The following is a 24,412-nucleotide window of genomic DNA, read 5'->3' as shown; positions in this document are numbered from 1 at the left end:
TCAAAATCATCTTAGTTCTAATGTTCAGTTCAGTTCAGTTGCTCAGTTGTGTCTGACTCTTTGCGATCCCATGGACTGCAGCACGCCAGGCCTCCCTGTCCATCGCCAACTCCCGGAATTTACTCAAACTCACAGTCCATCGAGTCAGTGATGCCATCCAGCCATCTCATCCTCTGTCGTCCCCTTCTCCTCCTGCCCCCCATCCCTCCCAGCATCAGAGTCTTTTCTAATGAGTCAATTCTTCGCATGAGGTGGCCAAAGTACTGGAGTTTCAGCTTTAGCATCATTCCTTCCAAAGAAATCCCAGGGCTGATCTCCTTCAGAATGGACTGGTTGGATCTCCTTGCAGTCCAAGGGACTCTCAAGAGTCTTCTCCAACACCACAGTTCAAAAGCATCAATTCTTTGGTGCTCAGCCTTCTTCACAGTCCAACTCTCACATCCATACATGACCACAGGAAAAACCATAGCCTTGACTAGACGAACCTTTGTTGGCAAAGTAATATTTCTGTTTTTGAATATGCTGTCTAGGTTGGTCATAACTTTTCTTCCAAGGAGTGAGCGTCTTTTAATTTCATGAAATCTATACATGAATACTGGAAAAACCATAGCTTTGACTAGACGGACCTTTCTTGGCCAAGTAATGTCTCTGCTTTTTAATATGCTGTCTAGGTTGGTCATAACTTTTCTTCCAAGGAGTGAGCGTCTTTTAATTTCATGGCTGCAGTCACCATCTGCAGTGATTTTGAACCCCAGGAAAATAAAGTCTGTCACTGTTTCCACAGTTTCCCCACCTATTTGCCATAAAGTGATAGGACCAGATGCCATGATCTTAGTTTTTTGAATGTTGAGCTTGAAGCCAACTTTTTCACTCTCCTCTTTCACTTTCATCAAGAGGCTCTTTAGTTCTTCGCTTTCTGCCATAAGGGTGGTGGCATCTGCGTATCTGGGGTTATTGATATTTCTCCGGGCAGTCTTGATTCCAGCTTATGCTTCATCCAGCCCAACGTTTCTCATGATGTACTCTGCATATAAGTTAAATAAACAGGGTGACAATATATGGCCTTGATGTACTCCTTTCCGTGTTTGGAACCAGTCTGTTCCATGTCCGGTTCTAACTGTTGTTTTCTGACCTGCATATAGATTTCTCAAAAAACAGGTCTGGTGGTCTGGTATTCCTATTTCTTTCAGAATTTTCCAGAGTTTGTTGTGGTCCACACAAGTTCTAATGTATTCCTTTATAATTTTCTTCCAGATAATTACGTCTTGTTACACAGTTGCAGTCAGAGTATACATTCACAGTGGGACTCAGCACATTCCTAAAACTTGTATCAGTAGGCTGTTGATAGAACACACTTTTCACTGTTTGTACTGGCTTTGGTCATGGCAAAACCTAAGATATAATTCCCTGAGAGAACCTAGCTCTATTCCATCCTCTTGCACTCCACACTGTCTTAATTGAGGAAGAACCTCAACTCAATTAGACTACAAGATGTCACTTGTAAGCCTTACCAATCTCACTGATTACAGTTTTCTTTAAAAGGAACATGATGTATTTAGGTAGTAGATAAGGCCAGTTTATGATGATGTGTTCCTAAATGTGTATCAAGCAAAGATAAAGAGCTATTCACAATGCAGAGTCTGCACTTCTCCTTTTCTGTAATACTTTGTTCAGTGTTACCAGTGTTTTAGTGATAAGTTTTTGCAGTTACTGTCTCTGTTATATAACCTGTACTTATTTTTTTTAATCACTGAAACTTTGCTGGTACTTGCCAAATGAGTTCGAAGTGTACCAGTAGGAGGCTTTAGGCCTCATTTTAAGTGTATGACACTCTTTTGTTTGCTTCCTTGCTGGTTGTTTAGATGATCATGATTTTACCTTTTCACAGATGAGAAGGCTAATCTGGAGAATAAGTTTACTGGGAAGGATGGTACAGGAGGGCTTTATCAGGGCAAAACACCTCTGAGGAAGGCTAATCTTCATCGAGATGTCACACCTTTGAGGCCAGGTAAGAAAGAACATCTTAGAAAAAAGCTCCTTGGCAGAATGGTGGAGCAGTATATTAGGAACCCAAGGGACCTGGGGAAATTACCTAAATGATGTATTCCTTTGTTTTTAATTGGTGAAATGGGCTAATTCATTTATTCATTTCATGGTAAGTTGAAAACTAATGATGTGCTATGTTCTTTTCATTTTTCAACCTTTGAGAAATTAAGCTAACATAGAATTTTATTGCCAGATATATAACTATTTTCTTTTTTGACTAGATTTAATGTAACCTAACCCGAGTCTGGCTGGGAAACAAAACAGCAGGAAAGAAGAATGTACTGCTTGATAATTATGCAAGAATTCTTTGAGTCTTGTATCTGATTTTAAAAGATGATTGACATTTAACTAATAGTTACTAAATATAAAAAAATACTGTCTGTTTGATTAGAACAAAAAGTATTCTTTTAAGAGGTCATAAATCCTCAAAAATGATTGTTTTGAAATAGTAGCTATATTTAGATATAATTCACATGTCATACAATTCACTTGCTTAAAGTTTATATTTCAGTCTTCTTTCATATGCTCATGGAATAGTTGCGCAATCACCATAATCAATTTAGAACATTTGAGAATTAATCTTATGGGTTAATCTGAAACTCGCCCCAATTGCAGCACTAACTAAAGGGCCATAGACAGTCGCTGTATTTTCAGTGAACTTGTTTAGTTTGCAGAGTCTCAGTTGCTAGGCTGTCTTTCAAACACAGGTGATATCTTACTGAATTTGGGGTTTGGACACGTATCCATCTTTGTTGCATAAGAGGTTATCACCATGTATACATATTTCACTTGAGGTGCTTAGAAGTGTCGAAGATTTTTCTGTTGCTTTGATGGTCTTTGTGCTCTTCTTGAACTGAAAGAGGATGTGATGGTACCTTGTTTGTCTGGACCACTTTCAGTTTAAAATTATTTGTCAACAGTGAGCCCCAGAGCTGGACGCCTCTGCTTGGCCCATCATGTGTCAAAAACCACGTACGTTAATTCCACTCGTGCATACCCCTCGGTCACAGGGTTTTTGTTCTTTCTTAGTACACATTCTCACCTGTCTCATCAGTGCTATTCTACCCTTAATCTAACTGAAAAATTCTTATACATCATTCAGTTTCCAACTTAAATATCTTTTTTTCTCTAACTGATTCCCCTTATTTGTGTTCACAAAGCACTTTTTAGAGCTCTGGTTTTTTGGGGGTTTTTTTTGGCCTCTCAGCATGTGGGATCTTAGTTCTCCAACCAGGGATCACACCTACTCCCCCTTGCAATGGGAGCACGGTCTTCACTACTGGACTATCAGGGAAGTCCCTAGACCTCTATTTTAATTTCAGCTTTTATTGTGTTGCTAGTACAAATAATTGTGATAAATTTTTCTATATTGATCTTTTATCCTACAACCTTCTAAACTCACTTATTAGTTTTAGTACCTTTTTTGTAGATTTCATCAGATTTCTACCTTAGTGATTATGTCATCTGCAAATAAGCCTTTTGTTTTTCTTGCATATTGCAGTGCCTAGAGCCTTTAATGTGACGTTGAATAGGAGAGAAGTAGACATGCTTGTTTTATTCCTAACTTTAGGGGAAAGCATGCAGGCTTTTACCATTAAGTATAATGTTAACTGTAGTCCTTTTTTTTTGGAGGCCTCAGTTCTTATTTTGATTTCAATCCTGATGTAGTTTTTTTATAGATGTCCTTTATCAGGTTGAGGAATTTCTCTTCTATTCCTATTTTGCTGATAATGTTTATAGTAATATATGCTAAATTTTCTTAGATGCTTTGTCTGCATATATTAGGATGTTTATATGATTTTCTTCCCTTTCTTTTTAGTGTTTAAATTGCTTAGTTACTCTGCTTTTCCAATTTTAAGCCAATCTTTGTTTTCTGGAATGAATCCCAATTGGTCAGGATGGTATTTTTCTTTATATTTATATTTTAGGTTTAGTTTGTTACATTATTTTGTTTAAAATTTTCTTCATCTGTGTTCATGGGGAATAATCTGTAGTTTTCCTTTCTTGTGATGCATTTGTTTGGTTTTGATAGAGTAAATGTTCACCTTACTATATAAATATTCCCTTTTCATATCTCTGGAAGAATTTTTGTAAAATTAATATTATAGAATTCACCATTCAAGCCATCTGGCTCTGCAGTTTTCTTTGCAGAGAGGTTTTTAACTAAAAATTCAATTTCTTTAGCAGATATAGATTATCTGTTGCTTCTTGAATGAGCTTTGGTAGTTTGTCCTTCAAGTAATTTATCAATGTCATCTAAGTTGTTTAACTTATAGGCAAAAAGTTGTCATAATGTTTCCTTATTATCCTTTTGATACTTATAAATTCTGTAGTGATATCATCTCTCATTCCCTATATTAGCAATTTGTGTCATCTCTCTCTAATTTTCTAATCAGTGTGGCTAAAGATTTAGCAGTGTTATTAATCTTCTCAAAGAGCCAGCTTATCAGAGTTACCAATCTAACACCTCTCCAGTATTCTTGCCTGGAGATTCCCAATGGACAGAGGAGCCTGAGGAGCCTACAGTCCATAGCGTCGCAAAGAGTTGAACACGACTGAAGTGACTTAGCACATACACGTATGCATGGCTATTATAGTCTTGCTGATTTTTCTGCCAACTTGTTCCATCAGTTAGGGACAGGTTTTGAAATTTCAGACTATGATTGTGGATTGTTTATTTCTCCTTAAGTATCTGGTATGAATACAGATGATACGGTATCCCACTTGATTATGGTGTATGATCCTTTTTTGGTTGAGAATGTTTGCATCTATGTTCATCAGTGACATTGACCTTTTTCTGTAGTATCTGTGTCTGGTTTTGATATCAGGGTGATGCTGGCCCCATGGAATGAGTTTGGAAGAGTTCCTTTCTCTGCAGTTTTTTTAAATAGCTTGAAAAGGATAGGTGTTAACTATTCTAAATGTTTGGTAGAATTTACCTGTGAAGTCATCTGTTTCTGGACTTCTGTTTGTTGGGAGTTTTTTTAAATTAATGATTCAAATTCATTACTAGTAATTGGTTTCTTAATCTTTTCTATTACTTCCTGATTCAGTCTTAGGAGATTGTACATTTCTAGGAATTTTTCCATTTCTTCTAGGTTGTCCATTTTATTGGCATATAGATGTTTGTAATAATCTCCTGTGATCTTTTGTATTTTTGTGGTGTTGTTTGCAGCTTCTCCTTTTTCATTTCTGACTTTATTGATTTGGCCTTTCTCTCTTCTTAATGAGTCTAGCTAAAATGTTTATCAATTTTATCTTTTCAAAGGACCAGCCCTTAGTTTCATTGATCTTTTCTATTTTTCTTTTAGTCACTATTTCATTTATTTCCATTTATTTACTTCTTTCTGTTCTGATCTTTATGATTTTTTTTTTTTTTTTTTCATTCTGCTAACTGGGTTTTGTTTGTTCTTTCTTTGGTTGATTTAGGTGTAAGTTTAGGTTGATTGAGATTTTTCTTGTTTCCTAAGGTAAGCTTGTATTGCTGTAAACTTCCATCTTAGAACCACTTTTGCTGCATCCCATAGGTTTTGGACTGTTGTGTTTTTTCATTTGTCTCCAGGTATTTTTTTGATTTCTTTGATTCCTTCAGTGATCCATTGGTTGTTTAGTAGCATATCGGTTAACCTCCAAGTGTTTTTGTGTTTTTGCAGTTTTTTTCTTGTGGTTGGCTGCTAGTGTCATAGTGTGTGGTCAGAAAAGATGCTTAATATGATTTCAGTTTTCTGAAATTTACAGAAGTTTGTATTGTGGCGTAGAATGTGATCTGTCCTGGAGAATGTTCCCTGTGCACTTGAAAATGATGTGTTTTGCTGCTTTTGGATGAAGTGTTCTCTCTCTATGTATCTGGTCTACTGTGTCCTTTAAGGCCAGTGTTTCCTTCCTGAGTTTTCTGTGGATAATCTGTCCACTGAGGTAAGTGAGGTGTTAAAGTTCTCTGTTGTTGTGTAACTGTCAGTTTCTCCCTTTATGATTGTTAATATTTGTTTTATATGTTTAGGTGGTCCTATGTTGGATACATATATATTTATAATTGCTATGTCTTCTTTTTGAATTGATTCCTTGATCATAAGTAATATCCTTTGTCTTTGTAACAGTCTTTGTTTTAAAGTCCATTTTGTCTGATATAATTATTTCTACCCCTGCTTTTCTTTGATTTGTATTTGCATAGAATGCCTTTTACCATCCTCTCACTTCTGTTTGTGTGTGTCTTTAGATCTGAAGTCAGTCTCTTGTAGGCAGCATATATATGGGTCTTGTTTTGTATCCATTCAACTACTTGGTGTCTTTTGATTGGAGCATTTAATCCATTTGCATTTAGACTAATTACTGATATATATCTACTTATTGCCATTTTAATTGTTTGGGTGTTGTTTTTATATATCTGCTTTTGTTCCTTTGTTCTCTTCCCTTATGGTTTGATGACTATCTGTAGTTCTATATTTGTATTCCTTTCTCTTTTTTATGTGTCTGTATATCTATTATAGATTTTTTTTGGTTTGTGATTACCATGAGGTTTATATATATGTATCTATATCTCCATGATTATTTTATGTTGCTGATCTCATAATTTCAAATGAATTTTAACAGCCCTGAATTTGTACTCTCCTCCCCTTATGATTACTGTCTTTAACATATGCTTACTGAAAAGTCAGTGGATAACCTTATGGGCAGGCTTCCCTGGTAGCTCAGCTGGTAAAGAATCCACATGCAATGCAGGAGACCCTGGTGTGATTCCTGGGTTGGGAAGATCCCCTGGAGAAGGGATAGGCTACCCACTCCAGTGTTCTTGGTGAATATTCCAGTATTCTTTCTCTGGTGGCTCAGACGGTAAAGAATCCTCCTGCAATGCGGGAGACCTGGGTTCAGTCCCTGGGTTAGGAAGATCCCCTGGAGAAGGGAATGGTTACCCTCTCTAGTATTCTTGCCTGGAGAATTCCGTGGACAGAGAAGCCTGGCGGGCTACAGTCCATGGGGTTGCAAAGAGTTGGACAAACTGAGCAACTCACTCTTTCACTTACATGATTATTATAAATGCATTTTTTACAGGCAGCATATAGTTAGGTCTTTTTTAAAATTTAATCATCTGTGTCTTTTAATTGGGTAAGATACTATTGAAGCTTTGACATGACATACTATTTTTTTTTTCCTATGTCTTTTTCTCCCCTCGAGAAAGAAAGTTCTTTAGGAAATGAGCTAAATAATTGTTCTCTGGAATAAATATTGTGTGAAATGTGTTTTCTTGGCCTGACTTTTATTCCCTGTCATCTGGTTGAAGTGAACTTTAATCAAGGCTCAATTCATAAGCTGTACTATCAAATGCTATTTTTTCCATGAAGCCGTTACTTGATTGTTTCTTTTTCATTATTCTCAGCACTTTTTTTCTGCTTCTGTTTTATGATGTCCATAGTAACACCAGAATACTTTGATAAAATATCTCCTTCTTCTTCCCACCCCATACACAGTCCCTTTTCTTAGATGCTACATTTTAAAATTCTTATTGTTTTAAATTTAATTGGCAGTACTCTTGCCTAGAAAATCCCATTGATGGAGGAGCCTGGAAGGCTGCAGTCCATGGGGTCGCGAAGAGTCGGGCACAACTGAGCGACTTCACTTTCACTTTTCACTTTCATGCATTGGAGAAGGAAATGGCAACCCACTCCAGTATTCTTGCCTGGAGAATCCCAGGGACGGGGGAGCCTGGTGGGCTGCCGTCTATGGGGTCGCACAGTCGGACACGACTGAAGCGACTTAGCAGCAGCAGGGGGTTGTATTTATAATGTCTGGTCATATGATTACTACAGAAATATTTACATTATTTTGATTATGTAAATATTACTCAATGCCAGGTCAGTTACTGTGATGCAGCTACATTTCTTCTTGGTTCTTCTTGGTGTTATTTGTCACAATCCCTTGACCGCATAAAGATGATCTTGACATCAGGGTCAGGTAGATTTTTAAACTTGATCAATTACTTAAAATTTTGTCACATTTGAGCTTGCTACATATTGAACAATGATCCTTGGAAGCTATACTGCTTTATTTGAGGGCGGCATTATTTTTCTTAGTTTCTTCTTGGCATCTTGTTTCCTGGGTCTTATGTCCTTTTTCTTGTATTCTTTCATTTGTACTTCATTAGGCAGGGATACGTCCCCAAGGAACTTCCTAAGATAAGGTGCAGGAAGAGAACTTGGAGTTCTCACATGTCTAAAAATGTCATTGTTCCACCTTCGTTTACTATTGAAAGTTGGATTTAATATAGAACTGCAGTTTAAAAGATTTTTTTCTTGATTTCTCTGAAGGCATTGTTCCATTATCTTTTATCTTCCTTTGTTGCTGATGAGAAATTCAGCTTATCCTGTTTTCCTTACTTAGGTAATTTCATTTTTTCACAGAAGGTTTCAGAATTTTTATCTTTTTGAAATGTCATGAGAGGGACTTACTTGGTGGTCTGATGGCTAAGACTCTGGTCTCAGTGCAGGATGCCCAGGTTTGATCCCTGGTCAGGGAACCAGATTCCACATGTTGCAACTAAGAGTTCATATGCCACAACTAAAGATCCCACATGCCATGACAAAGGTCAGCAATTCCACATGCTGCAACTGAGACTCAGTACAGCCAGATAAATAAATAATGAAAAAGTGTCATGAGGGGTTTAGGACACTTTTTTCTGAGGTGCCTTAGACTAGTAAATAGGCAGGGCCCTGGATATTTCATTTCTGCTTCAACTATAAAGTAGCTTTTATAAATTGGTCTTCTGCACAAGATTTCACTGGAACAAAAGGTTCCACTGCTTAGGAGGATACACACACACATATTTCAATCTAGAATTTTCTGTATTAAGTCATATGTATATATAGACATGTATTTCCTTGGGATTTGAGTATAGACTAGTTTTTGTTCTCTTGCAGTTGATAATACTTACAACAAACAAGCAGAAAAAGAAAATCTGGTGGAAGAGTCCATTCCATCAAATGAATGTCCCTCTATGAAAGTCAAAGAAACCACATCAAGAAATAATCCAGTTCAGCCTCAGAGGTAAGAGGTGTTCAAAAGTGGCGGTTATATTAATAATGTTCAGAGAAGGGTTATGTGTCCCATAGTACATTAGACTTTTCATGTTACCTTATTTAATCTTCATAACATTAATGAGTTGTAGGTAATATACTTATTTTATATAGATAAGAGCTCAGAGGTGCTAAAGTTGCTTGTCTGGGGCAGATTTATTTCAGAGACAGGATTCAAACTGTTTATAAGAAACAGCTAGAATTTTTCCAAAGTGACTGTACCATTTTACGTTTCCATAAGCAGGATAGTATGAGAGTATCAGTTGCTCCATATCTTGGCCAACACTTGGTATCAGTCTTTTTACTGATACTTCATTGTATTTATAATTTGCATTTTCTTGATGACTAATGATGTTGATCACATTTTCATGTGGTTTCTGGCCATTCATATGTCTACATATATAATTGCTAAAGACCTTGATGCTGGGAAAGATTGAGGGCAGGAGAAGAAGGGGACGACAGAGGATGAGATGGTTGGATGGTATCACCGACTCAATGCACATGGGTTTGGGTGGACTCTGGGAGTTGGTGATAGACAGGGAGACCTGGGGTGCTACGGTTCATGGGGTCGCAAGGAGTCGGACACGACTGAGCGACTGAACTGAACTGATAATTGCTTTTTAAATCTGCCTTCTTGGAGTCTCCCCTATGCCTGAAGATCTTAGTGGTCAGCCAAAACCAAGTAGAGTTTATACTCAGGCTTAAGTTTTCATCCTCTGTGTGGTTCTCTTAACTTCTGGAGTATTGCCTCTAAATTTCCAGCTGCTTTGCTTCAGACGCCTCAAGCTAGTAAGACTTGAGTTGTGTGCTGTCCTACTATATGCACACTGGGTAATGCACTGAATCAAAAAAAATCCAGCAAACTCACCAGTCTTACCTACGGCACTTGTCTTTTAAGGATGGACACCTCACCAGTTTCTGCTTTCTTCACTGGGCATGTTTGGTCTCCCCTAAATACACATTTCCTTCTCCAGAGGATCTTCCCGACCCAGGGATTGAACCTGGGTCTTCCACATTGTAGGCAGACGCTTTACTGTCTGAGCTACCAGGGAAGTCCAAATACACATAGTTAGCATATATAGTAACAGGAAACTTGTGGAGAGTTTTGGCTCAGATTTTGAGTGACTTGTAGCTCTTTTTCTTCTAGGACTTTCCTCTGAGGTTTCTAGCTCCTGTACTAGCCTGAATTCTATCTTCTGTTATCTAAAGCCAGTGAGAGTAGTTTTCTGCTGTTGGAGCTGCCACATTTGGGGCATGCCTGCAGGCAAAAAACTCATAACTCTTAACCTTTGTAGTTACTATTCATGGATAAATATTCCTGTTTTCTGCCTGCTTTTGGTCACTTTTCCAGTGTACTCAAATAGTCGTATTTTTGTATATTGTGTACATTTTGTAATAATATGCAAGAAGATTTGCATGATAAATATACTGTACATTACTCCATGTTTTTGTTTTTATGAGTCCCTTTAGAGATTAATATGAAAATACTTGCAGATGAAAGATATGAAATTTGGGATTTGCTTCAAAATCTAAGATGGGTAGATGAAAAGAAAGTTAATAATGTGATTGGCTATAAGTTGGTAAATTTTTTTTTCTATAAGTTGATAACTTATAAAGCTGAATGATGAGTACCTATTGGTTCTTTATGTTATTCTCCATTTTTAATATGTTTTAAATTCTTTGTGATAAAGATTTTTAAATTAGGTGCTCTATGCACTCATAAAAATTTGAATATATACTAATAAATCTTGAGAGTGTTGAGAAAAATTAAACAACATCTAAATAAATGGCAGGACATACTACATTCATGTTTTATTTGTTCTGGCTATGCTGAGTCTTCTTTGCTGTGCGGGCTTTTCTCTGATTGCAGCAAGTAGAGGCTGCTCTAGTTGTGGTGCAGGCTTCTCTTGTTGCAGACCCTGGGCTCTAGGCATGTGGGCTTCGGTAGTTGCAGCACGTGGACTCAACAGTTGTGGTTCCTGGCTCTAGAACACAGGCTCAATAGTTATGGCTCATGAGCCTATTGCCCTGCAGCATGTGGAATCTTTCCAAGTCAGGGATTGAATGCTTGTCTGATGCATTGACAGGCAGATTCTTTACCACTGAGACACCAGAGAAGCCCCCTTGTTAATGCTTTGAGAGACTCAATACTATAAATATCAAGTCTCCTTACCCAACCTATAGATTCAATGCTATCTCTACAAAAGTCCCAAAGGTTTTCATTTTGGACATTGATAAGTTGATGCTAAAAGTTGTACAGAAATGCAAAGGTCCAAGAGTAGTCAAAATACTTTTAAAGTATTTTGTAGATAGCAAGTCATATTATAAAGCTACAATAATTAATGCTTTGTATTAATTTGGGTATTGCCCAATGATGAGACCAATGGAATCATATAGAAGCTTACTCTGTCATATATGGACATATATGGACACAATATATACAAAAGTGGTATTGCATGCCTATGAGGAGAGGATGTTTTTATTTTTCCCCTTCAGTAAACAATGACTGGACAATGGGTAGCCAAATAGAACAAAATGAGAGTTGTCATCTATCTCACTCCATATAAAACAGTCAGTACTAGGTGAATTGTAGATCTAAATGTGAAAACATAGCTCAAGTAAGGAAATACAGGAGAATATCTTCATGACCTTGGAATAGGGAAAGACTTCTTAAATAGAATCCACACAGAAAAGCACTGACATGCTTTTTAGGAAGAAGTGCTTTTTGAACTTACTATCTAATCAAATGATACCATAAAGAGTGAGAAGCCCCACGCCCCCACACCCCCCAAAAAAAGGAGTGAGAAGCCAACCCCTAGATTGGCGGGAGATATTTGTAACACTTAAAACCTACAATGGGCTCATATGCACAGTATATAAAGAATTCCTACTAATCAGAAAAAGATTCACAATGCAGTAGAAAACCAGGACACTTAACTAGTACTTAATGAAATATGATAACCAAATGGCCAATAAACATGTGAAAAGGTGCTCAATCTCCCTGGGAAAAGCAAACTAAAACCACAGTGAGGCTCTATGATTAATATATACCAATCTGTATGACTGAAATTAAGTCATTGACAATACCAAGTGTTTAGGAGAATGTAGAGCAATACAGACTCTTATAAATTTGCCAGTGTAAGCATAAGTTGGTAAAAACACCTTGGAAAATAACTTTAGTTAATAAACCAAAGTCCTGTGACTTAGCAGTCTTACAACAACAATGTGTATATCAGGAGACATATGCGAGAATCAACAGTTGATTGGATAAATAGTGGTATGTTCCTATAATGAATGTTACAGGGCATTGAAAATTCGTGAATTAGAACTCCGTGAATAAATGTGGTTGAATCTCACAAACATAATATTGAGACAGAAAGCAAGACAAAAATGTATAAAGTTTTTATTTTCTTTTCAAACCAACATACAGTGTTTATGGAATGCATGTCTATATGGTAAAAAAGATAAAGCCAAAGTAGTCATTACTGTAAAATTCAAGGTAGCACCTGCTGCCAGTGTTTTGTTTCTTAGTTTGGGTGGTGATTTCATGAGTCTTCACTTTATAATCATTAACTTAACTTGGTTTTTGTGTACTTTTTGTTATGTGTTACATATTTTAAGAAAAATTGGGGGTCATGACTAAAAGAGGAGAAAATAAACACTTCAGTAAATTTCCAGGAGATCTTCTAACTTCAAGGCTGACTAGTTAGCTGTGTAACAGGGTCAAGTCACCTCATCTTTTTTTTTACTTTTACTGATACCTTCAAAAGGAAGGAGTTGTACCAGTGCCTTTTTACAAAATTAAATCAACTTTATTGAGGTTTGATTTACAAATACCAGTGCACTTAAAGTACCAACATTTTATGGTGAATTTTCAAAAGCTATCAATAAGACATTAGATTTTTAGAGTGGAAATAATACCATGTTTGTAGTTTGTACAAATAGCCTTTGTAGTTTGACGTATTTTCACATTTCTGCAACATATCTAGTAGATGTATTCATTACAGATAAGTTTTGTCAATTCTTCTACCATAGAAGATCTCTCAGACTCTCTGCTAAGAAGAATTTGGAACAGAAAGAAAAGCAGCATGTAAAAATGAAAGCCAAGAGATGTGGTACTCCTGTAATCATCAATGAATTTCCACCCTCCAAAAAAATGAAAGTGTAAGTAGCCACAGCTTCTGTCAGTTGGCATAGATTTTACCCCTGTTTGCTCCTATGGTAATAGCAAGCAGAATACACGGTGCTTGTTCTTACTTTTGTCAGTTAGGAGTGCGTTTTGTTGAAGGTAATATGGTAGCCAATTTAATTAGAGAAGTTTAAAGAACAGTGATTTATTTGCTTCATAGAATTCTGAAAGTAGTTTGCTGCTAGCTTTGGTTCGATGACGTTTCTGAGTCTTAGTGGTTTTTTTTTCCCCCCATACTTGCTGCTCAAGATGGCTGCTCTGTGTTTCTTAGCTTCTTCCTTGTGCTTGTTGCCTCATTATCACAAGATAGCTTCTCTATCTCTAGGTATTATATCCATGTTCAAGAGAAGGGTCTGGCGAAGAAAGAGGGGTAGCATCCATAATAGGAAAGTAAAATATTTTCCAGTAATGCTTATGTTTATACAGTAGTTGACTGAACTGTAAATTAGATCCCCTCTAGTTGCAGTAGAGATTGTTGAAGCAAGTACAATATTTTTACCGTCATATGTTGGCTGCCCCAAACAAAATTAGAGTTCTGTCAATAAGAAGTGAAAGTGAAATCTCTCAGTGGTGTCTGACTCTTTGTGACCCCATGGACTGTAGCCTACCAGGCTTCTCCGTCCATGGGATTTTCCAGGCAAGAATACCGAGTGGGTTGCCATTTAAAGCGACATAAATTTTGGAAAGGAAACTATCTTGCATTTGTTCATTTGATGATGAGCAGTTGGAATCTCTTCCCACCTTCCTGAACCATCACCAGACAACTCTTACCTGACTTCTGTTGGTGTTCGCAAAGTTTGCTTGTTGTAGCTATTGTTATATATAAACTGATGATACTGTTGAAAGAACCTTGGCTGTTGAAGTATGGCTGTTGTCCTAAAGAATGAAAAAACTTAAGCCATGTGTAGTAGTAGATCTGGGGAGGAGATTGAGATATTTGTATGCTATAGGGGATTGAGATATTTTTTGTCCTTTTCAACTCAAGTTCTCACAATAAAAAGAATTTAGAAGAAGAGGAAGAAGGCAATGCTTGTCAAGATATTTCTGAAAAGAATGAATCTTCCCCTGAAAAAGCCAAGGGCAGACATACTGCGCCTTGTATCCCACCTGTAAGGTATGATACTTTGCTGAATTTCAGCTTTAGAATCAGAGTAAAATTACAAATGTGTACAACTACAGTCTGTTTGAAGCACATGGAGCCTGGGAAACTCTAAAGGCTGTCACCATGGTAAGGTACATTGTTTATGTCCTAGTGGGTGCTTGAGTTTTATACATTGAAAAAAAATAAACTATTAAAACAAATGTAAAAGAAATAGAAAAAAGTTAGTAAAAGTTCTTGTTTAGTGGCTCAGTCATGTCTGACTCTTTGCAACCCTGTGAACTGCAGCTTGCCAGGCTTCCCTGTCCTTCACAGTCTCCTGGAACTTGCCCAAACTCATGTCTGTTGAATCAGTGATTCCATCCAACCCTCTCATCCTCTGTTGTGTCCTCCTCCTGCCTTCAGTCTTTCCCAGCGTCAGGGTCTTTCCTCTGAGTCCTCTCTTCATATCACGTGGCCAATTACCTAAATTGAACAGTATTTACTTTTTCAAGCTCCATTCTGGACTTTACTCAAGTAAAATACCTATTTTTACAGTCAGTATTTAAGCAGTCTTTGGATTTTGCTTTATTCACTCACTATGAAACTCTTATTTTCTGTACTGCTACAAAATCTTCACATTTATCTTTCCTTTTGGTTGATGGTTTACATTCTTTATATTAATTGGAAAATTTCCTGTTAAAAACACTGTTTCAAATTTTTCACTGTTACAAGGAATCAGTGAACATCTTTATAGAGAGATTCTTTTCTTTGAATAGTCTCCTCAAGATAAGGAAAGAGAAATTCCTTGGTCTATGAGTATGATCCTTTTTATGGCTATTGATATTGTCAGTTTTATTTCTGAAATAAATGTGTGAATTTTTAGTGCCATCAACTTTGAATATTTTTATTTCCTTGTAGTCTCACCTGTATTGAATTTTTTACTTTAAAATTGTTTCAAATTTCACTGATGTAATGTTGATGGCATCAAATTATTTTAATTTTTATTTGTTTGCTAACAGGATTGTATTACTGTTGCTGTAAACATCTTTTCCAGAGTTGTTTCCTTTTTATTTATCTGTAAGTGGTCTTAGTGATGTTTCATTACTAAGAATGACTACTTGATTATTGGTTTTTCTTAAGAATGGCTACTTTAAATTGAACTTATACTATGTCAATTATTTCAGAAACTGTCTGGTTTTTAATAGTCACAAGTATTCTGTGAAAATGAGTATTTGTATTACCCATTTAAACTGGGGAACACTGAGGTTCATAGAGGTCAAATAGTTTTCTCAAGATTACATAGGAAGGAAATGAAACAACAGGGTTGTGATTTGAACTCTGGTTGGCTCTACTCCAAAGGCTTTTCTCTTTATCATAGTATATATTTTATGTATATTAACCTTTTGCTGTGTTTATTGAAAATATTACTACTGGTTTTTTGGTTTTTCTTGTGGCATGAAAATTAATCATTATACAGTCAAATTTGTGGATATTTTGTAAAATCCTCTGTAGTCTATTTTAACTTTTTTTCTGAAATTTTTTCAATATTTTGGAATAAATTTTGCATCTTTTTTTTTCATAGTGTTATCTAGGTTAGTATTGATTTCTTGGATAATACTTTTTGGTTTTGATGGTTATTTTATCCCATGTTAAAAATCTAATCTATATAATGGCTTTAGATTTTTTTTTTTTTTTACCATTAAATCTCTTTCTTCTCTCCTCTCTCATCTCCTTTACTTATTTGCCCTTTAGGCAGAAGATTCTAAAAAGTACTGAGGAGCAAGAGTTGGAAAAGAGAATGAAAATGCAGCAGGAAGTGGTAGAGATGCGGAAAAGGAATGAAGAATTCAAAAAGTTTGCTCTTGCAGGAGCAGGTCAGTTTGGTTCTGATTGAGTCTGATTTATGAGGTGGTGCTTCTCATACCCTTGGTAGTTTTTAAAGTCTCAAAAGCAAAAATGTCTTTCTTGGTCAGTAGTCAGTGTAAAAAGATGTGTTTATTTAGGAGGCTGGACATGGGTGCCATTCATATCCCAATGATCATTCCCTAGAATGTTTTATGTACATTGGTCCTTTCTTAGAGCATGTTGTCGTTCCTCTCCATCTCTAACTGTAGAAGTCACACCCATCTTTTTTTTTTTTTGACACCCATCTTTTGAGGTCTTTTCCATGAGTTCTTACCTCGTTTTCCCAAGTAGAATTAATCTCTTCCTCTTTTTACCTCCTAATTCTTTTTCTTTGTATTAGAAAAAGAAGGAACTAGGATTAAGACAGAAGATAGAGCAGTTGGACAGACCAATTTTTTTTTTTTTTCCCTATTTTATCCTAAGCAGAGGAGAAGAAAGTTAAGTGAATCTACTTGTAGTTGGGGAGGAAAGTATGACTGGGGGAGCTGAAAGGATCGGAATTCTTTTTTGCTTTAGCATAATTATATTGGTGAAGTCAAAGCTGTAAAGCTCTGCTTACTGGGTTGAAAAGCATCTTTGGAGTTTATGGGGTCTCCCTTTTAGAGATGCTTAGTTAAGTGTGTTTCTAAAGTCATTTCATAGCTTTTCTTGTCAAAAGTATTCCAGTTTCTCTGTGTCTCCAGAGCTATGAACACACCTGGGAGATGGGATTCTTCTCCCCTCTGCTACCTTATTACAATTTGCATCTGACTGAAGGCCCTCAAACTCAATAGTACTAAATGAATAAGGCACATATTTTGGTGTCCTTGAGGACTGTTTCAAATTGGGTTATATGCAGAGAGTAAATAAAGTTAGATCCATGGTAATAGAAATAACAAAAGGACTGACTAAAAAGGGACTTACTGTATGTATGTTCTGTATTATTCGTGTTACCTGTATGTTTTACTGTACTTTTTACTCAGGACAACCTGTGAAGAAATCAGTGAGCCAGGTAACCAAAGCAGTTGACTTCCACTTCCGCACAGATGAGCGGGTCAAACAGCATCCTAAAAACCAGGAGGAGTATAAGGAAGTGAACTTTACATCGGAACTGCGAAAGCATCCTCCATCTCCTGTAAGTTGACTGTCTAAGTTAATATTCTTGTTAGTTATTCAGCGAAGATTCTGGTGTAGTATTTATGGTCACTGTTGATAATGTAATTGAGAGAAGCATGTGTCTTTCAGTTAAAATATATCTAAATCCTCACTTTGCCCCCTGTTAGCTGTGTGATCTTGAATAAATCACTTTCTCTGGGAAGCATCTTATCAAATTACTGTGAAAACTGAATTGAGAATGTACATAAAACACATAGAATTACATGTGGCAAATTGTAGGTACAGGCTTGTTATGGCTTGTGCTATTAAACATTTGTTTAAAAAAATCTTGTGTCTGCAAAGTTTTGTGCAAACTATAATGGGTTTATGGGGAAAGTCAAGTTGGGGCAGACCACTCAAATCCTATACAGTTTTGTTACCAGAGCGCTAACAAAAGCAGTAATAATCCTAAATTAAAAATCTAGCACTAAGAATTTCTACTTGCATTTGCAGTCACCAGCATCATTTTTTTTAAGTAGGTTAATCTCTTTTTAAAAAATTAGTTTTTGGTTGCACTGGGCCTTTATCATTGTGTGTGGCTTTATCTAGTTGTGGCGAGCAGGGGTTACTCTTTGTTGTGGTGCATGAGCTGCTCGTTGCAGTGGCTTCTCTTGTTGCAGAGCACAGGCTCTAGGCATACGGGCTTCAGTAGCTGCAGTACATGAACTCAGTAGCTGGGGCTCTTGGGCCCTAGTGTGCACGGGTTTCAGTAGTTGTGGTTGCTCCACAACGTGTGAAATCTTCCCGGGCCAGGGATCAAACCCAGGTTCCCTGCATTGGCAGGAAGACTCTTACCCACTGTACCACCAGGGAAATCACCAGCATTACTTGTTTAAGTCAGTCCTTTGCAGACTTAAATCCTGGAGTTGTGATTCTTCCTTTGAGATGTAGGTCCTTGAGTTTTACTTCCAGTCAGAAACTAATTTTATAAAAATTAGTGACCCAAGGAGTGGGCTTCTTCATTAGTCAGTTTTGGGGTAGGATATGAGAAGAGAATTTGATTCAGGTAGCTGCCTGAGCTGATCCAGAAGCCCAGTTAAAATTTTTAAATGACTTGGGGTGGGATACCTGTACAGCTTTTTTCCCCTTCTAATTCTAAGAAAACTTGCTCTTGATTGCTTCAAAACATGAGCATGCTTGGAAAAATCACCTTATGTAACAGAATAGACAATTTGTTAAGTGCTAGATGCTTTCTCCCCCTTTTTAAAAGATGGGAGTATACAGATTATAATCCATGCTTAAGGACCCACAACTTAAGAAGAATAATCATCTTGGCTTTCCATGGATTCTTTTCCTTTTAATCTTCTGTGCTGAGTTTGAGGCTTGAGGTGGATCTGAGCTCTTCCATAACATTTCATTTAGGGAATTAATTCTTTCTTTTCAGGCCCGAGTGACTAAGGGATGCACCATTGTTATGCCTTTCAACCTGTCACAAGGAAAGAAAAGAACATTTGATGAGACGGCTTCTACATATGTCCCCCTTGCACAGCAGGTCGAAGCATTCCATAAACGAACCCCTACCAGATACCACCTGAGGAACAGGAAGGATGATATTAGTAAGTTTCTTTCTAGTATCATACTTGGCTGGAGCCTCCCCTAGAATTCCCTGTGCTTGCATCTTAGGTACAAATTTGTCTTTAGTTGAAATCCTAGTTTTTGAACTAAAGCATGGCATATGTTGTATGCAGACAACAAATGTACCCATAGTTGAGCATTTCTCAAACCACCTGGCTATCTGTCCACTCATACCCATCAACCACCTTGATCCTCCTGGTCAGTAATTGGCTGAGGGGAATTAAGGTAACACGAGATGTCATGACACATCAAGGCTGTCTTTGCCATGTGTCAAGGTGCACACTTACCTACAGAAAATGAAAGCTTTCTATTCACTTATTGTTGTGTGCTTTTTGTTCATTGGTTCAATAAATGTTGACTGCTACAAAGCAGACACTCTGTGTGATGTAGGCAGTATAGAAGTGAGCAAAACAGACTTGGTGCTCAACATCAAGTTTGTAATTCAGTGAAAGAGATAAACAGGTCATCACAGATTATTGTGAGTGCTGTGAATGTGGAAGGAAATATAAGAATCAAAGGAAGTGCAAGATAGGGAGAGCAGGTCTGTGTGCTGAGAAGTCCAGGCGGGGAAATACAGGAGAGAAAAGAGATAACCAATGGTTAAGACCCTGTACAGGTAGGAGAGGGATACTTAGCACAGGTGGCGTGATTGTTCTTTGAAAGGGGAGTAGAAGAGAGGAATGAGTGCAAATGTTGGTTAGTTTGTAGATTTGGTGGTGAACCGACGAGAGGAAGCTAATCTGACAGTGTGTATCTTTATGAAGATAACTCCTAAAAGAAGTTTGAGGATTGGAGGTGTGGTGTAAACTAGTTGTCAACCGTGCAGGGTAGTATTCTGGATAAAGCAAAATCTGGTTGTTTGACTTTGAAGGTTTCTGAATTTTTCCTGCCTTTGCCTAGGCACTGTTTAGTGCTATTTTAGGCAGTCAGATGAGTTAGTTCCTTTAAGGACAGCATTTCCTAATGTTACCATGTTCTAGTACCCATTTGTCAAATTTTATATCGTGAAAATAATCTTTTTTATTCTGATGGAAATGTAAGTATTAACCATGACTTTCCAAATATATGTGACTCTTATTAGAGTCTGGTATTCTGCTCTTAGAATCTTGATCCTAGCAAATAGAAAGAAAAATTATTTTCTGCGATTTTTATTTAAAATTTTGGACTATTATAGCTCAATAATAGTTACATGTATACTTGAAGCCTGGCTTATTTCTAAAATAAGTAGATTTGTTTTCCATCTCCAATTGTTAGGTGGTAAGGTGTAAATTAGAAAATTCATTCTGGGTAATTATGAAAATTGACAAGGTTGCTTTTGGCCAGGTAAATAGTATTTTCTGTGAGTGTTTCCTGTGAATGGTGATGGTGATCTTAATATTGATGCTTTGACATAGCTTTTTTTTTTTTTTTGTACTTTTTTCATTTGACTTTCTGTGGGAGATAGTCTTGATGTTTCGATATAGATGCTTTTAAGGAGTTCATAATACTGGAAATTGTTACTTGGTCTTCAGAAATGCCTTATTTTATTATTTGTCAATAACATGCAAAATAGTTGGCACTGTCAGTAGAAAGGCAGTGCAGGCCTCGGCAGTGATAAGAAATCCATCAGACACAAATGGATTTTAGATTCAGAAGATGATAGCAGAGTTTACCCACAGGCTACCTTTATCATCACCTCTCAATAAAGAGTGATAGGGGAGAAGGGACTGAATGTTTGTCACACTGACTGTTGTGAGCTGAGCTGAGCTGAGTGTGAGGGGCCAGCCACTCTCTGGCTTAGCATCTCTGGGCTGCCTAGCTGAGTTCAGCACCTACAGGTAAACGGGGTCTTAGCTAGGTGAATGTCTGTGCTCTTGGTTTACAGTGCCATTACCCTCCAAATCTGTGGTCAGAATATGCAGAGACCCACAGACTCCTGTGCTGCAAACCAAACATCGTACAAGGCCTGTGACCTGCAAGAGTGCAGCGGATCTGGAGGCCGAGGAGCTTGAGAAGCAGCAACAGTAAGTTCCACTGGCAGTATTTGAGGGAGAGTTCCAAAAACCTGCCTGCTTCCTTTTCACTTCTGTAAGGGGGACAGTTACTGTTTTTCTTGCCTTGGAAATTATGGTATTTGAGCTACAGGCTCTGCCTTGCCTCTGTGATGAAAGGATTGAAAGTGGGAGTAGGGAGCTGTCCTGGAGTGTAAACTGGTAAAAAAAAAAAATAATCAGAGGTTGGGGTGGGAGAATTTACGATTACAATAAAGAGGGCCCTTTGAGGTTTAGATAAATCTCACCCTTTTATGGCTACCCAAGGGATTGTTAAAACTCTTACCAGTGGAGAGAACTGGAATTTAATGTGAGTTAAGTCTGGGGGTTGTCTCCTGTGGCCTTCTTTCTCCCTTCTTGTACTTCTTTTCGGAAGGGGGAGTTTCTTTTCTCAAAAGAAGTACAAGAGAAACCCCAATCTTTAGAGTGGTGGGGATGTTAGACTGTCTTGTTTTTTCTTTGCTCTCGAGGCAGGGATAATGGCTATGGAGAGAGTTGAATTTTTGTTGCACATGATGGATAATCTTAATGATTACTTTTTTTTTTTTCCTGGTTTTGGCCTACTTTGTTGTTTAGTTTTCATTTTATTAAAAAAATCTTTTTTTGTGGTTATCACTTAAATTCTCGCCTTACAGATACAAATTCAAAGCACAGGAACTTGATCCCAGAATTCTTGAAGGTGGGCCCATCTTGCCTAAGAAACCGCCTGTGAAGCCACCTACTCAGCCTGTTGGCTTTGATTTAGAAATTGAGAAAAGGATCCAGGAGCGGGAGTCAAAGAAGAAATTGGAAGAGGAACACTATGAATTTCATTCCAGGCCCTGCCCTACTAAGATCTTGGAAGATGTTGTGGTAAGAGTGGGGAAGCCCTGCGAGCTGGTAGAAGTGTCATGTTCACAACCACATATCCCCCCCAGTCACACATGTTTGGATACTGTGATCAGGACATCGTATTAGGCGCTCTGGGTGAAAAAGAGACATGGCAGAGGTGGATTTTGCTCTTAGGAAACTTAAAGTCCAGTATGGGATCATAAAGTAGCCAGTGGCAGAGCTGGGATATGGATTTAGGTAATGTGGTTCAAAGGTCCATGCTATTGTATTAAAATAGGAGGTACCTTTTAAAATGAAAGGTTCTTAGGAAAATGTATGATTATTTTTTAAAAAGCTGTCTACATCCTACCTAAATATCACCAGTATTACCTGAGCTCCATTTTTAGAAACACTGATGGAGGAAATTGGTTTGGCAGTTTGTTGTACTTTGGAAATGTTGTGGTGAAGTGGTAAGTGGGGATGGGTGGCTAGAGTTCATTAGGAGTTAGTTAAGTGAGATCATAGAGTAGTATTGTACTGGGTAATATGTTGTTGAGAGTTCTGGATAAATGGATCAGCAAAACACTAGGTGAGTAAGTAAGAACCTACTGAACTGATATGGTATGCTGTAGGGTAGTCATTGCCAAATCACCTGGGTCTCAGAGTCCTCTGGGATTTTGTTACATAAACAGATTCCTGGGCCCCACCCCTGGAGTTTTGATTGTCAGGTGCAGCATAGATTAGAGAGCCCCGATGAAGACCTTAGCGTCTGACACAGAGTATGCAATTGTGCTGTTAATAGTAATAACTGTTGCATGCTTACGTTGTGCAGCGTTTTACGTAATTATATTATTGATTTCTCATAACAACTCTTAAGAAATAGGTTCTATTTTTATCCCTACTTTTCAGATTAGCAAAGAGATGCTAAGAGGTGTCTAGTATGCAGAACCAGGATTTGAACCGTCATCTCCTTAAACACTGTGTTTCTCTACCTCACAATGCTGTTATCATTGTTTATTCTGAGAAGTGCAGTTTTGAGTTTGTTTTCAGCTCTTTCTCTACTGAAATTTCCAGGGACGTCAACTTTTGGATTCTAGAGAAAACAAAGCATAGAAGGAGTCATAGATATATTTATTCCTTCTACTCTCTTCATTTTTTAGAAAAGGGGGGCTTTTTTTGAAGGAACAACATGGCTTGCCCATAGGAACATTTTTAAAAGTTGATGGCAGAACTGAAGTTAGGTGTCTTAACTTTTAGTGCTGGACTCTTAAAGCAAAAAAACACGCCTCCAGAGCCTGAGTGCAGCTGTCTGTCTGCGACTGTTGTCTCCATCTCTGTCCCCTCGATGCTGAAGCTCTCTTTCCTGTGTCCTTACAGCGTTTCTTGCGCTCTCCCACTTGTTGATAGGTGGCAAGGAGACAACGGGGCTGATGAGAGATGGGCTTGGGCAGCAGTGGGCCTTGAGGCAGGGATGAGAAAAGGGCTTTTGGGGCCGAGGTGGAGTGATGAAAGCCTTGAGCTCCAGGGTGTGAAATGTGAACTTGGTGCCGACATCCAGTGGGGAGTTGGGGCTCCACAGAGGTGGATATGATATCAGTGAGGCCAGTGAGTAATTTTAGCAGTGATATTTTAGGAACTTGGGGACACCAGCAGGCTTTAGAAAATTTTTTTTCATAGTCCCTGAGATAACATTGCTTCATGGTAATTTCCTAATTGCTCTGGGACAGGCCTGATAACTTGTCCCAGGGCACTTGGGGGCATATCGGCCTTAGGGAGACGTGCTCACCCCTTACATGCCATCCCGGGCTGCTTTTCCTAAATGTGTCTTTTATCCATCCACATTGCCTGCTTATACCGATTTATCAGCTCTTTAGAAATACCCTCCCTCAGCTTCCTTTCAAAGCTTCCCCATTCCTTCAGCTACATATTCTGTTGGGTTTCTTCAGAGCACTTGTGAAAATCAAAAAATACTTGGTTTGTTACTCTTTCATTGTCTTTTCTTTCCTCCACTAGAATGTGAGCTCCCAGATAGCAAGGACTATGTCTGTCTGTATTGTTCACTCCTGCTTCCCCAACATCTAAGCATAGCATAGACACTGGGGTATTGAACAACTGTGTGAGAGACCATATAAGCTGAAACCCATCAGCCTGTGTTAGACACTGGGAATTCGAATGAAATCAGAAACAGCCTTCATCCTCAAAGCTTTCACAGTCTGGAAGAGCAGATTGGCATGTAGACAAATAAGGACAGTGATACTAATCAACATATGTTCCCTGAACAATTACTACTACTTGTAGGTGCTCTAGAGGAATGCAAATGGCAGTATCTCTACCCTCAAGGAGCTTATAACTAAAAACAACTTTAAAACAGTAAAACAGAAGCTTTCTCTGTTTCTAGAAACCTAGTTTCTTTATCTCTATTTCTGAATGAGCCCCCTATTGGCTTTGATTGCAGTGGAGATGGGGTATGGATAAATAGTTGCTGCAAAGTTGATTTTCATAAATCACCATTCCTTCTCCCTCAAGTAATATGAGGATTGATCCCACTCATATAAATATCTCTTTCCTGGCTTAC

General features: G+C 37.8%; 1 protein-coding gene across 5 annotated transcripts in view; it reads left to right on the top strand.

The window, feature by feature from the left end:
• TPX2 (TPX2, microtubule-associated) overlaps positions 1 to 24,412 on the top strand; it is a 57,614-nt gene that overhangs the window by 18,748 nt on the left and 14,454 nt on the right. For 4 of the 5 annotated variants that reach the window (XM_010841747.1, XM_010841744.1, XM_010841743.1 and 1 more), the window contains 9 exons: positions 1,889 to 2,008; positions 8,958 to 9,084; positions 13,149 to 13,277; positions 14,288 to 14,416; positions 16,136 to 16,257; positions 17,251 to 17,402; positions 18,807 to 18,978; positions 20,862 to 21,000; positions 21,663 to 21,879. In XM_010841747.1, the coding sequence (XP_010840049.1) occupies positions 1,889 to 2,008; positions 8,958 to 9,084; positions 13,149 to 13,277; positions 14,288 to 14,416; positions 16,136 to 16,257; positions 17,251 to 17,402; positions 18,807 to 18,978; positions 20,862 to 21,000; positions 21,663 to 21,879 (1,307 nt within the window). The remainder of the gene's footprint in view (positions 1 to 1,888; positions 2,009 to 8,957; positions 9,085 to 13,148; positions 13,278 to 14,287; positions 14,417 to 16,135; positions 16,258 to 17,250; positions 17,403 to 18,806; positions 18,979 to 20,861; positions 21,001 to 21,662; positions 21,880 to 24,412) is intronic. The other variant, XM_010841748.1, reaches the window with a different exon arrangement.

This window comes from Bison bison, unplaced genomic scaffold (assembly GCF_000754665.1).
Source record: "Bison bison bison isolate TAMUID 2011002044 unplaced genomic scaffold, Bison_UMD1.0 scf7180017864167, whole genome shotgun sequence".
Taxonomy (NCBI): Eukaryota; Metazoa; Chordata; class Mammalia; order Artiodactyla; family Bovidae; genus Bison; species Bison bison.
This window is presented reverse-complemented; position numbering and strand designations above follow the sequence as displayed.